Source organism: Astatotilapia calliptera, chromosome 22 (genome assembly GCF_964374335.1).
Source record: "Astatotilapia calliptera chromosome 22, fAstCal68.1, whole genome shotgun sequence".
NCBI classification, from domain to species: domain Eukaryota; kingdom Metazoa; phylum Chordata; class Actinopteri; order Cichliformes; family Cichlidae; genus Astatotilapia; species Astatotilapia calliptera.
Window position 1 is genome coordinate 24,472,476 of NC_137442.1, and position 12,172 is coordinate 24,484,647.

At 38.0% G+C, this 12,172-nt stretch overlaps 1 protein-coding gene and 1 long non-coding RNA gene across 2 annotated transcripts; one reads left to right on the plus strand and one right to left on the minus strand.

Annotated features, from left to right (window-relative positions):
• Positions 1 to 240: 240 nt before the first annotated feature.
• LOC113014542 (gap junction beta-7 protein-like) lies at positions 241 to 6,618 on the plus strand. The gene is made up of 3 exons (XM_026156143.2): positions 241 to 305; positions 2,715 to 3,199; positions 3,948 to 6,618. Exons 2-3 carry the CDS (start codon positions 2,810 to 2,812, stop codon positions 4,386 to 4,388), a joined length of 831 nt encoding a protein of 276 aa, XP_026011928.2. The 5' UTR covers positions 241 to 305; positions 2,715 to 2,809; the 3' UTR covers positions 4,389 to 6,618.
• Positions 4,814 to 7,630, minus strand: LOC113014546 (uncharacterized). Its single transcript, XR_013904709.1, has 2 exons — positions 7,021 to 7,630; positions 4,814 to 6,917 (listed from the first exon to the last, which is right to left on the minus strand). It is a non-coding gene; the product is annotated as an uncharacterized LOC113014546 (long non-coding RNA).
• Between the last annotated feature and the right edge of the window lie 4,542 nt (positions 7,631 to 12,172).

The window sequence follows — 12,172 nt, forward strand, 5'->3', positions numbered from 1 at the left end:
TTTCCCTTCCATTTCCCTTCCATTTCTCTGACATTGTCTCTCTGTCACTTCTCGTTTTTCCTCAAAATACCCTGGGGCAGTTTTCTTCATGCCCAACATGCAAACTAAAACCGTCAGGTGAGAGAATGTAACTTTTTCTAAGCGACGCTCCGCCTATCTCCCTCTGGTTCCTTGTGTTTACCAGCAAGGCCACACCTCAAAGCCAGCCCCCTCTAAAGGTCTAGATGTAACCAAGTCAGTGAGCATTGAGGCAACAGCAGCTGACACATCACATTCATACATTTATGGTGCTCCCTGTGTCCAGGGTAAGGTGCTTTATATGTCTATATTTGTGCAAATTAATGGATCAAGGAAACAGGTGTTTCGTAGCCCATTTGCTGAGTTCTGTTTTAAATTCAGACTAATACAAGAAAGGATGAGGACAAAAATATAGTAGTAGGAAAGCAGTGGCCTTGCGAAATAAAAAGGGCACAAGTCTCACTCATTCGGTTCTTGTTGTATCATGTGCCAAGAGAACCACGTTATAATAAAATCAATTGGAAAAGAGAAATTAAAAAAGAATATTAACAGAAAAATGGATTAAATAAATGTTTTCAACCGCTTTCTAAAGGAGTCCACAGAGTGAGCGAAACAGAGTTAGAGTGGTAAAGTGGCAACTTGCTCAACCTGTAGAGCAAGTTGTATTCAAACATCTGTGGCAGTGCCAGAATAGTCTGAATTATATTGGTTCATGTGTCACACTGCAGCCATAGTGTAATCTTTGTTATGTTTATGGATGTTAATTTATCCTAGTCTCTTTAAGACATTTAATTAAGATAGGGACAACCTGAGAAAGCTGTCTGCATTGTCACGATGAAGTGAAAGAGAAACATATGCAAAAAGATAGATAGATAAGAGAGAGGGCAACATTGCATCTAAAGCAAACGGAAAAACAAGTTGTGGTCACCTCCCTTTAGGCAAGATATGCTCTTCTCTCTGAGGTTTTGTTTATTCACTGAGAATCACTGCAGTCTGTGTTTGTATTTTGTATGAACAAAAATCACATGCCTTTTACATTTGTGAATAGCAATGAATAGCAACTGCACGATGGTAGTAGGCTGTGTGTTTATAAATCCTTTAAGCATCTGTAGCTGTTTTTTTAAGATGATGCCAGAAGATTTCCTTTAAGAATCATAGACAGACAGAGACAGAGATTAAAAAAGAAAAGCAAAAGAATAATGAGCAATAACCATGACATATTTGACATAACAGCTGACATATTTGCAGTCGCAATGGCTTAATTCGTGAGACTTCATATTTAACTCATCAGTAATTAAGAATAGCTTACATGTTTGTAATTGTTAGTTTTGGGGAACATTACTAGAAAAAAACTGCAGTGGCTTCGTAGTTGCTGTTGTAGAAATACTCCAAGAAACGCACTCATACACAGTTTGGCACACACATGACAAACATCAGCCACTAAATGTACAGGATGAGTGCTGTGAGTTGACAAGATAAAAAAATTAAAATACTGAAATCTTTAAAGGCACACTCCATGTCAAGTTTTTTGTTTGCTATGACTTCTGAGCCATTATGTCAGCTTGAACTCACTACTAAGCTTAATACATCTATTATATTCATCCCAAAACATCTTTGAAATATGTATCTAACTAGATATAACCAGATACACTGGATGGCATTGCATTGGCCTCCAGAGACCCTGTCTCAGAGTGAAACTGAAAGTTCATGCTGGACTACTGCAAATCGTTATTATCAGGATGTTCAAAGAATTCCATGAAGAGTCATCAGTTGATTCAAAATGCTACAACAAGAACACTGACAGGGACTAAATGATAGCATATTTCTCTAACTTCGGCTTCTATTCATTGGCTCCCTGTTAAATCCAGAATTAAATTTAAGATCCTTCTCTTCACATACTAGGTCTTGAAAAATCAGGCCACGTCTTATCTGAAAGATCTCATACTACCATATCACCTCAATAGAATAGAGAAGTTCACTCTCAGACTGCAGGCTTACTTCTGGTTCCTTGGGTATTTAAAAGTAAAATGGGAAGTAGAGCCTTTAGCTATCAGGGCTCTTCTTCCCCTCTTCTGTGGAACCAGCTCCAAAACTCACAGACACTGCTGAAGAACTTCCCATGATGCTCTGAATTTTACTTCTTCACTCATCTACTTCACTCACCATGTGTTTATACACCTCTCTGCATTTAATCATTAGTTATTATTAATCACTGGCTCCCTTCCACATTGAGCATTTTATTTCTGGAGGGTTCGTCCTCTCCACTGTCGCCTAAGCAGTTGTTCAAATAGGTCATATGATTGTAGGGGTTTCCTCTGTATTATTGTAGGGTCTTTACCTTACTGTGCACCTGTTGTTGTTATTTAGCACTAAATGAATAAAACAGAATTGTGTGTGTGTGTGTGTGTGTGTGTGTGTGTGTGTGTGTGTGTGTGTGTGTGTGTGTGTGTGTGTGTGTGTGTGTGTGTGTCATGCATATGATCTCATTGTATATAGCTAAACACTACAGTCTCAGTCAGTACTTGAAGTTAATATTTTCTTTCTATCTTTATTTAGGACATTAACTTAAATTAGAGGCTTTTATTATATTTAACTTTTTGGACCAGGACTTTACAAACCACTGACTGGCATCATACTGCTTCAAGTATTTTAACTACAAAGATTCTTCTAACATATTTTCTTGTTTCATTGCTCAGGTTTGGATCAGGAACTTCATTCCACCTGATCTCTTCAGGAGGTCAAACATACTCCTCAAATTTCTGTCCCCTTGTCCCCCTCCAAGACAGCACTCATGAATTGGAATTGGCTGGAGGACCTCATCAGTGGGGTCAACAATTACTCCACAGTGTTTGGTCGGGTCTGGCTCTCAGTGGTCTTCATCTTCCGGGTGATGGTGTTTGTGGTGGCGGCTCAGCGAGTGTGGGGTGAAGAGAGCAAAGATTTTGAATGCAACACTAAACAGCCAGGCTGCACCAACGTGTGCTACGACCACTTCTTCCCCATCTCCCACATCCGCCTGTGGGCCCTGCAGCTCATCTTCGTCACATGCCCGTCGCTGATGGTTGTTGCCCATGTCAAATATCGAGAGATGAAGGACTTAAAGTACACCACCACCCATGAGGGTAAACACGTGTATGCCCGCCCTGGGAAGAAACGTGGAGGGCTGTGGTGGACATACCTGGTAAGAATGAAGGGTGCTAATGTTTAATTCCACTGTTATTGTGTATGCCACACATGGAAGGAGATTTGCAATTATAATGTATAAGCAACAAGCTCCACCAAACTGATGTGAAGTTGTGTGACTTTGCAAGAGTGGTCTACGATAATGCAAATTTTGGTATCTATCAATATCAAGTATTGCAAAGACATTCAGATATTTTTCACAGTGTATGTCTGATGTATTTTTTTATTTCTAAATATATATATACTGAACTTAGAGGATAGAAACAAAGTACAGATCATATCACCCTAGTATCGATCTGATACTGAAAGAAACTCTATTTTAAGTGGTTCTATGCTTTCAAGGCTTCCTTTAAACAGCCATATAATATATCCCTACAGTGGAATGTGGGACTATTATGTCTGTAACATGGTGTCTTTTTTCTTGTCTTTAATTTCACTTTCATTTGCTGTTTAGAAACGTCTCTACCAAGTGTTCACTTTTGTTTTGACTGATTTTGGTAAATATCAGGAATTTTCATTATATAGTTTATAGAAGGTTGAAGAATCCTCATTTATGTTCCAATTTTTTCATAGGGTCATTTATTTATTTATTTTTTTAAACTAATTAATCGTCATAACAAGAGCTTAGACAAATGGTTGGGATAAGTTACAGCAATTAGTGAACATTTAAAATTAATTCTGTCAAACACAGTCATTAGCAATCCATGAGATTTTTCCTACTTTAACACTCATTTGTCTTCTTATAGGTGAGCCTGATCTTAAAGGCAAGCTTTGATGCTGGTTTCCTGTACATCCTTTACCACATCTACGAAGGGTTCGACTTACCACGTTTGTTAAAGTGTTCAATGGATCCTTGCCCGAACATAGTGGACTGTTACGTATCCCGCCCCACAGAGAAGAAGATCTTCACTCTCTTCATGGTGGTGTCCTCTGCTGTCTGTATCTTGATGTGCATCTGTGAGATGTTTTACTTCATCTGCAAGAAAGTCAAGAAACAAATCAAGAGGAAAATAGATGCAGACAGGCAGGCGTCCGCAGAGACACACGAGCTGAAGCCACTGTCAGCAGCTTTTCCAAGGCACAAGTCTAGATCATCTTTGAGAGTGGATCCAACAGTGTCTAACCACACTCTAGAAATTGTGACTAGAGGTTACTTAAAAAAGTTATGGCAACAAAGTGACACTTGAAATAATTAAGTAGATTTTAATTTCAAAAGATTTATGTAAAATGTAGAGAAAATGTTAATTAAATTCAAATAGAAAACAAAAGTAGATATTAATAGAATTAAACTGTAAATATGTGTTGGATTTAGGGTCAAAATCTCAAACTGAAGGTTGAAATTGCCCAACTTTACCAAAAAAAATAATTGATATGAAATAAGTCTCTGAGAAAAATTACTTTGAATTTACTAACTATCTGGCAAAGGTTTAGTAAAAACTTCCTAAAATATCCATTACAAAGAAATGAAATCTTCTTGTTTTTTCAGTAAAACTCAAATTGGATTCAATAATTATCCAAATAAACCTTAAAAATAATGACTGAATAATAAGAGAAAATGAAATGAATTTTACTTATTTTCTGAGTAAAATGAATCGATTTCACAAAGAAAACATCAAAACAGTAATTTGTTTTATTGTGGAAAATAAAACACAGTAATTTATAATATAACATTTTTCTGCTCGTATACACTGAATTCTCATCAACAATCTCCTGATCTCCTAAATACATTCCTCTGCTGTAAATTTGTTTTAGTGTCATAAACAGTTTATCACACAGCTTTGTGTACAGAGCAACAGCAACATAAACTGCATGAATGTAAACCAGTTTTGTAAAAAAGAAATTAATCTTTAGACTGTAATATCAACATGAACCTGAAATTTGAATATCCTTTACCGTTTCCTTTATCTCTGTTACTTATTTATGATTGACTAACAAAAACTTTAGTTAGTCAATCTTTTGTTAAATTGAATCACTCAATATAACTGTAGAACAAAGGTTTTTCACTCATGTACATGGAATATCAATAATGTAAATCAACCTTTTATCCCAATTTGGATGTTTAACCTGAGAAAATCTAAGACACATGTAAGAGGAAGTAACATTTCTACAGCTACAGGACTGCACTTCTGTTAAATTTTAAAGTTGTTTTAAACTAATATTTTATTGTAACATACACTATAAACAAAGAAAAGCTTCACTAGTGATTCCTCCAATTTGCTGCCTTTCAAACAGAATATTCCTAAGAAACTTGTAGGTAATAAAAAACAAACATTAAAATGAAGAGCACAAATACAGCCTGACACATTGCAGGTCATTTGGGTAAGATATGAATAAGATGAAATTAACTTGAAAACTGAAAAGATAGCTGCATCTAACAAAGACAAAGGTTTTCAGTGAGCTTACTTCCCTTTCATTCTTTCAGAGTCCTCGTTTAAGCCAATAACTTGTTCTTGAGGCTGTTCACTTTTGGTGAGAGCTTAGCACAATCCAGTTCAAGGAAAAGTTTCTGGAATACTTCCAAGGTGTATTTTAGCTCTTTGGGATAGGCAAGATCGACTGCATATGTCAATCCAACCAGCATTGCGCATGCTCTTGGAAAATTGCCCAGAGCAGGCATAACTCTCACACCCTCCAGCACAATGCCAATGTCATCCTCCTCAGATCCAACAGCCTTGATTTTGTAGATTTTCATCCTCTGTTCAGAAAGATCTTGTGACACACCATCCTCATCAGCATCCTGAAACAACAAACACATGGGTTTTCTGACTGTAGTTGCACACATCCTGTAGCTGAATGACAAATAAAACATGATAATGCCTGAAATTATTTGAAACTTGACAAACACATATGAATAACAAAAACAGAATAATGTTTCTACTTCAACACTTACACTGTACTCTTTGATCAGTTGATCAATGGACTCCCCAAGGTACACCATCAAGCACTGAATAACCAGATTTCTGGTTATGTTATTGCTAGGATTGCTTGGTGACTGAAAATGAGCAAGAATTCCAAAAATTACCATCAGATAAGTGACCATTTATTAAGACAAAACTGTGAGAATTGGCAGTATTAAAAAAAAAAGTTAAATATCAAATTATCATCACATGGAGCATTATGTGCGATAATTAGCTGATGTTAATGCACATGCCTGGGTGCTGACAGTCAACACAAAGGTATTGTCAACATGCTTGTAAGCTTCAATCTTTAAATGTGTCGTTTTAGTAAATTACATTAATTTAGTCATTTAGTTTTTTATCTAATTTAGTTTATGTTTGTCAGAAAGGGTTTTTCCTTCTTGGGACAAAACAAAAACCCAGCAATATCTGTACTTGTGTTTTTTTGTTTGTTTTTTGTTTGTTTTTTTACTAAGAATAGACATGTATTTAAAATACAATTAAAACATGAAACCCATAATTGTGTTGTTAATTATATCAGTGACGTCCTGGCGTCCTCTTGCACTGACAAAAACATGCAAACAAATTAGTGGAGCTGTGCACCATGCAAATGAAATTTGACAAAAAAATTCTTTAAATAAAATTCCAAGCTGAAATGTCTGTGGAAAATACCTTGGCTATGATAGCCTGCAACTTCAATCCCATGGCTCCCCCCTTGGAATGGAAAAGGGCCAACAGTTTGGGAGTGTACTCATCCAGCATGGACATGAATTTGGGTTCAAGGTGTACCAGGGTGATCCTGTAGAACTCATCCTGCAGCTGAACGACAAAAAAAACCATGATGCAGCCTCAAATTATTTGAAGTTTGAAAGATTACATTAAAAAAAACCAAAAGCCTACCCAAAATGAATTTGGAACTCACATGAGATGCCTCAAACAATGCTGGCCATCTGGCTTTGATGTCTTCAATGCTGGGGGACAGGTTGACAATTTCATGTCGTCTATGTGCAAATGTTTTAGCCATTTTTTCTTTTATCACTTTGTTGTTGTCTCTTTTCTTGACTTCAGTAAGCAACTGAATTCTCTCTTCTTCTTGACTGTCCTCATCTTCACCTGCTGGATATGGCAGAAGGTAATTTACCTCTGCTTTCCGAGGCTTTTTCACTTTATTTGCAGACTTCTGGTCACCTGGACTCTTGTGTTTCATGGCATTGCATGTCAACTCAGGAACACCAAACCCTCTAAGTTTTGTACGATAATTGGCCATCTTGTATTTGATGCTTTGTTGCCAACCATAATAACCTGAGAAAGAGCCAGGTTCCTTGAGACAAGGGTATTTTGTCACAAGTGCCTCAGCAACATAACTAACCTGTGCACTTGAAGGATAGGCCGTAAATGTAAATATAGTTTCAGCCAACTTCTCAAGAATATCAGTCTTTACTTTGGAGGTGGGCAGAAGATTTCCATTCTTTTTATACTCCTCAGTGGCTCTTTCCAGGTACATCTCAGTTTCATATGCAAACTGTGGAATGGGAAACTGTTTTGGCCAGGGCTCACAACGTTCTGTGGTCTTCTGCCTTTTGAGAATAATGGTGTCCTGAGAAGAAGTAGTTGCAGCAGAGTCTGCATTGGATACAACTGACTCAGCATATGAGGAGTCATAGTCAGACAGTTGGCCAGAGGGGCCGCCAAAACTGTCAGCAACCGGAGTCAAGCTTATCATGACCGGGGTGATGCCAACAACCTTCACAGTGTCTTTGTCTTTTATCTGGTCAGCTCTGTGAAGAGTGAAGTAGTCCTGGAATTCTGGGTCAAAATACTGAAGACTGAAGTCATTTGAAATCCCAAAAGTATCCTTCACAACACTCTGCAGCTCCTCCAATGTTGGTGGGATCCCTGATGGAAGAACCAACTTCTCGATTTGGTCATCAATAATTACACGAAGCTTTGCCTCCATCTTGTTCAACCTAGAATAAAATGTAAATGGGCAGAGTTAAATTTCCCTTCAATTAAATAAAATTAGTTATTACTTTTCATTTATACAATAGTTGAGATATAAAACTATAAAACAAAAAGCACACTTCAACACACCAAATGTTGCAAATAACAAATACTTGGGAGATGTACATGTTATCAAGTTTTTGTTGTTGTCGTTTTGTTTTTTTTACCTATTATTCACAGCAGATGTAACGTTTCAGGGTTACCAAGCGTTTTCTTCCCACATTGTAAGAAGCCAAGGGCCACATGTCACCAAGTTTCTGCTGCTCCAAAAGACTGATCTTGCCAGTGTCCTCCAGTTGAAAAGATCTCAGATGCTCTACATACCATGCAGCAAGTAACTTCACAATGAAATATACACAATTGTCCAAAACGACTATCTGTATTATCTCAGCAAAGTCTGGTAGTCCACATGTTGAACCATTAGACAGGATCATCCCAGCAGTGTATCTTGTTCCACTGTAGGTGACAGTGGTGGCAAGCTGCACACAAGTCAGAGATGGTGATCTTGCTCTTAAATCTGCCTGTATGTCTGGATGCAGCACATCTACAGGCATTCTGGATATTTTTGTGACAAGCAGGGCAGGTTTCACCTCTTTTGATTGCATGTGGTATGCCATCATCATTTGATGCCTTGTAGAAAGGGTCAGCAACACATTTTTGAAATTGTTAGTGTGTCTCACAACTTGCTTGAAAAATCTGTGTTTCGCCTCAAAGCGCATTGTCCATACTCCAACCAATGGCCCATATTTTTCTATTACAGCAGGGTAGTGCTCCAAAAAATGGTGTTTTGGTGTGAGCCTTTGATCAGGAAAAACTTCCAAATATCTGACACGATGTTCAGATGTTTTAAATTCAAGGTAGGCAATACTTTGTGTTGTGTGAACAGGGGCAACCACTAACTCAACAATGTCCTTCAAAGTCAGAAGAAGTTGCCAAACAGGATCATCTTCAGGTACACGTAAACCAACAAGGAGAGGCAACAAACGTATTAGGGCCCAGTTTTCATGAGCATTTCCTCCTACAGTTTTGCGACCAGCAAAATTTGAAGGGATTGCTTGTGGACTGTTCAATTTGTCTGAGCCCTTATATGGAAAACATGTGATTATATTATTCAGTTCAGTCAAACTGAAGTAGTGCTTCTTCAAAAAAACTTGAAAACACAATGCTAACTCTCTTGGCACTATTCCCTCAAAAAGGTCATGAAGGACATCTGGTGGGTATCCAGACACAAAGTGAAAATTATTAAGTTGATCAGTTAATGGACATGACCGCTTTAAGCCAAAATGAGGCACTAAATTTGGATTTTCTTTGACAGCTTGTACGTGTAAATCATAGTCATCCTTTTTTCGAAGTGGGAAGACCCCAGACCGTACTTCATATGTCTGGTACTCTGAAGAATGTCCAAGGCAAAATCTACAAACATATGGCCCGTTAAAACTTTCAACAAGTCCACTAATTGCATGAGCACCAAGGTTATCAGCTACAACACAGTGTAGGGCGCCTTTAATATTTCTCCCTAAACATGAAATAAAAACCCCCTCCTGTTCAAGAGTGACAAGATCTTTCAAAAGTGGATCCAATACTACTTTGTATTCAAACTGTTTCACATCAACAGATTTGCAAAGTAAAGCTAGTTGTATTGATGTTAAGGCAGACTGTAATCTCAATGGCAAATTGGCCAAAACCTAATAAACTGCAGTTATTTTATGTTTTTTTCGAGAGGTTCCTAATGGGTTACACACCTCAAATTCATCAACATAAATTATTATAGAGAGTCTTGTTTCTTCTACAGCATAAAAGTCATTGTCCTTAAAACACGTACCATCAAAAATGGACTCAAAATGCCCAGTGCTACTTGAGCACCTCGAAAAGGCTTCCACTGCAATATCTTTGTTCTTCAGTACTTCTTGCAAAGTCTTTAGAACTGGTACATATTGAAAGCTCTTTTTTTGTTCAGCATCAAGAATATATTCAATAGGATCCACAAACTGGAAATGCTCCTTAAAATACTTATTTCTCTTAAAAGCTGAACCAAGTGGCCCGCCTGCTCCAAGAGCTCTGCTAATGGGATGAGAGCTGCACAACTGTTCAGCCAAGTCCTTTATGATAGTGTGGTCAACTGTGCATTTGTTAGATTTCAGTGCTGAATCAATTATATTTTTAACCGCCTCCACAGATGCTGAAGAAGAAATATAGAAGAGATCTTCAACCAAAGCATTAATGCACCTCACTGAAACATTGTAAGTGCTTTCTAACTTGAGTAGAAGTAAGCCAAGTCCTTGAAGAACAGTACAAGATGCACTTTCTGGCTCAACATCACTAGAGCATTCATCACTGTTGAGTTCAGGGACATCAGAATGGTCAGTGTTCTGACTAGGATGACTTTCCAAGACTTCTTTCTTAAAATCAGTTAAGGAACAACATGTATGTCTCCTGCCTTTGTGCTTTAGAAATGTATTGTATATGTTTGTGCGAAAGTCACATCCATTAAAAACGCAAAATACAGTTTCGTGTCTCTTCAAGTGATTTCCTATATGCTGAAAATAGTCCTTCTGAGTAGAGCAAAAAGCAGTGCAAGCCAAACACTTAAATGCAGTGATCACTCCAGGCCTTGGACTCTCTTCAGTGGTATGGTATCTGGACAAATGTGTGCGAAGGGCTCCTTGTGTTTTAAATGTGCAAGGACAACTGCCATACAGACATGGCTGGTGCTGTCCACGACCAAATGTTGCGTGTTGCAATCTGTAATGACGTAGAAGATTCCCCTTTGTAGTAGAAAAAGATTTGCATATCTTACACTGCCATCCCATTTGCCAGGTCCTAAAGTGATGGAAAAATATATATCTAAGAATCTAAATAGTTTTTCATGACAAATGTAAGAGCATGGGTATCTATACACATTTGATGTTGAGATTATAGAGAAGAAGAAAAAAATCCTACAAATAATAAGCAATTATTTTCTACTTATTGTTTTTACAAAAACAAATAAGTTAGATTAAGTGGGGTCAACTTGGTAATTTCATGCCGCTTCAATTTCAAAACCATTAGTTTAATTTAATATAACATGTTATCACAACTTACTTTATAATGCACAGTCTACCTGCTGATCAGGTGAATTTAAGTTGAGGGATCTTCCATTACCTGAAAGGAAAGCAACATTATCATTAATCTCAGCCAAACCGATTTACTCACGAACAAATAAAACACTGAAAAAAACCAAATGTGAGAGATACACATATCGACGGGGCCGGGTTATGTTAAAAAGTATAAATGGTGATACTTTGTTCATTGGTTCAAAGGTACCCCACACTTCTTTTTTGTTTGCTTGTTTGTTCTGGTACTCATATTTACAAGATGGCATTGAACGCCCCATTGGTGTGTTAGGAAAACTCTTTTATACATATGTTCCTTGAAGGGGTTTTGGAGTGGTTCTTTTTCCACCGCAGCAAAGGGCTAGGAGTCGGAGAGGAGCTGCTGTATGTTTTTGTTATGATCGGATTGTGAAATAAAGAATATGCAGTGAGAAAGCAACTCCAGGAGTCATCCCTGCCTTAAAGCTGCAACATATCATGGCGAGCCAGCCAGGAGGAAGGTTTGAAGAACTTCCCGCACGAGAGTGAAGCAGAAGCCTGGTTAGCGCCATTAGCGGCTAACGTTAGCGCTACCGCACGGCTGAAGAAAAACCTTTCTCCAAGCACCGGACCTGAAATCTGACGGACTAAAGACAAGCTTGTGAGTACCCACAATGGAGATAGAAGCCCTACGAGATAAGATCACCGCCACACTCTGCCAGCTAAGTCGTGATCAGCTCATAGAAGTGGGTTATAAGGTGAAAGGCTTTGCTACACCGCTAGATGAGCCTACAAAAGACACTTCCAGACGCCAACTGATGAAAGTTATAGAACATAAACTGGACGAGGTGGAAAACAGTTATACACCAGACGATGCTGTACAGTTTGTGAAAGAACTTTTATCGTTTTTGGGCGAATATAAAGCTAAAGACAATACGGCCGAGAGTGATTTTTCCCGCCCTTCAGACGCAAGAGACAAGTATGACGAGCTGCAGGAAGAAA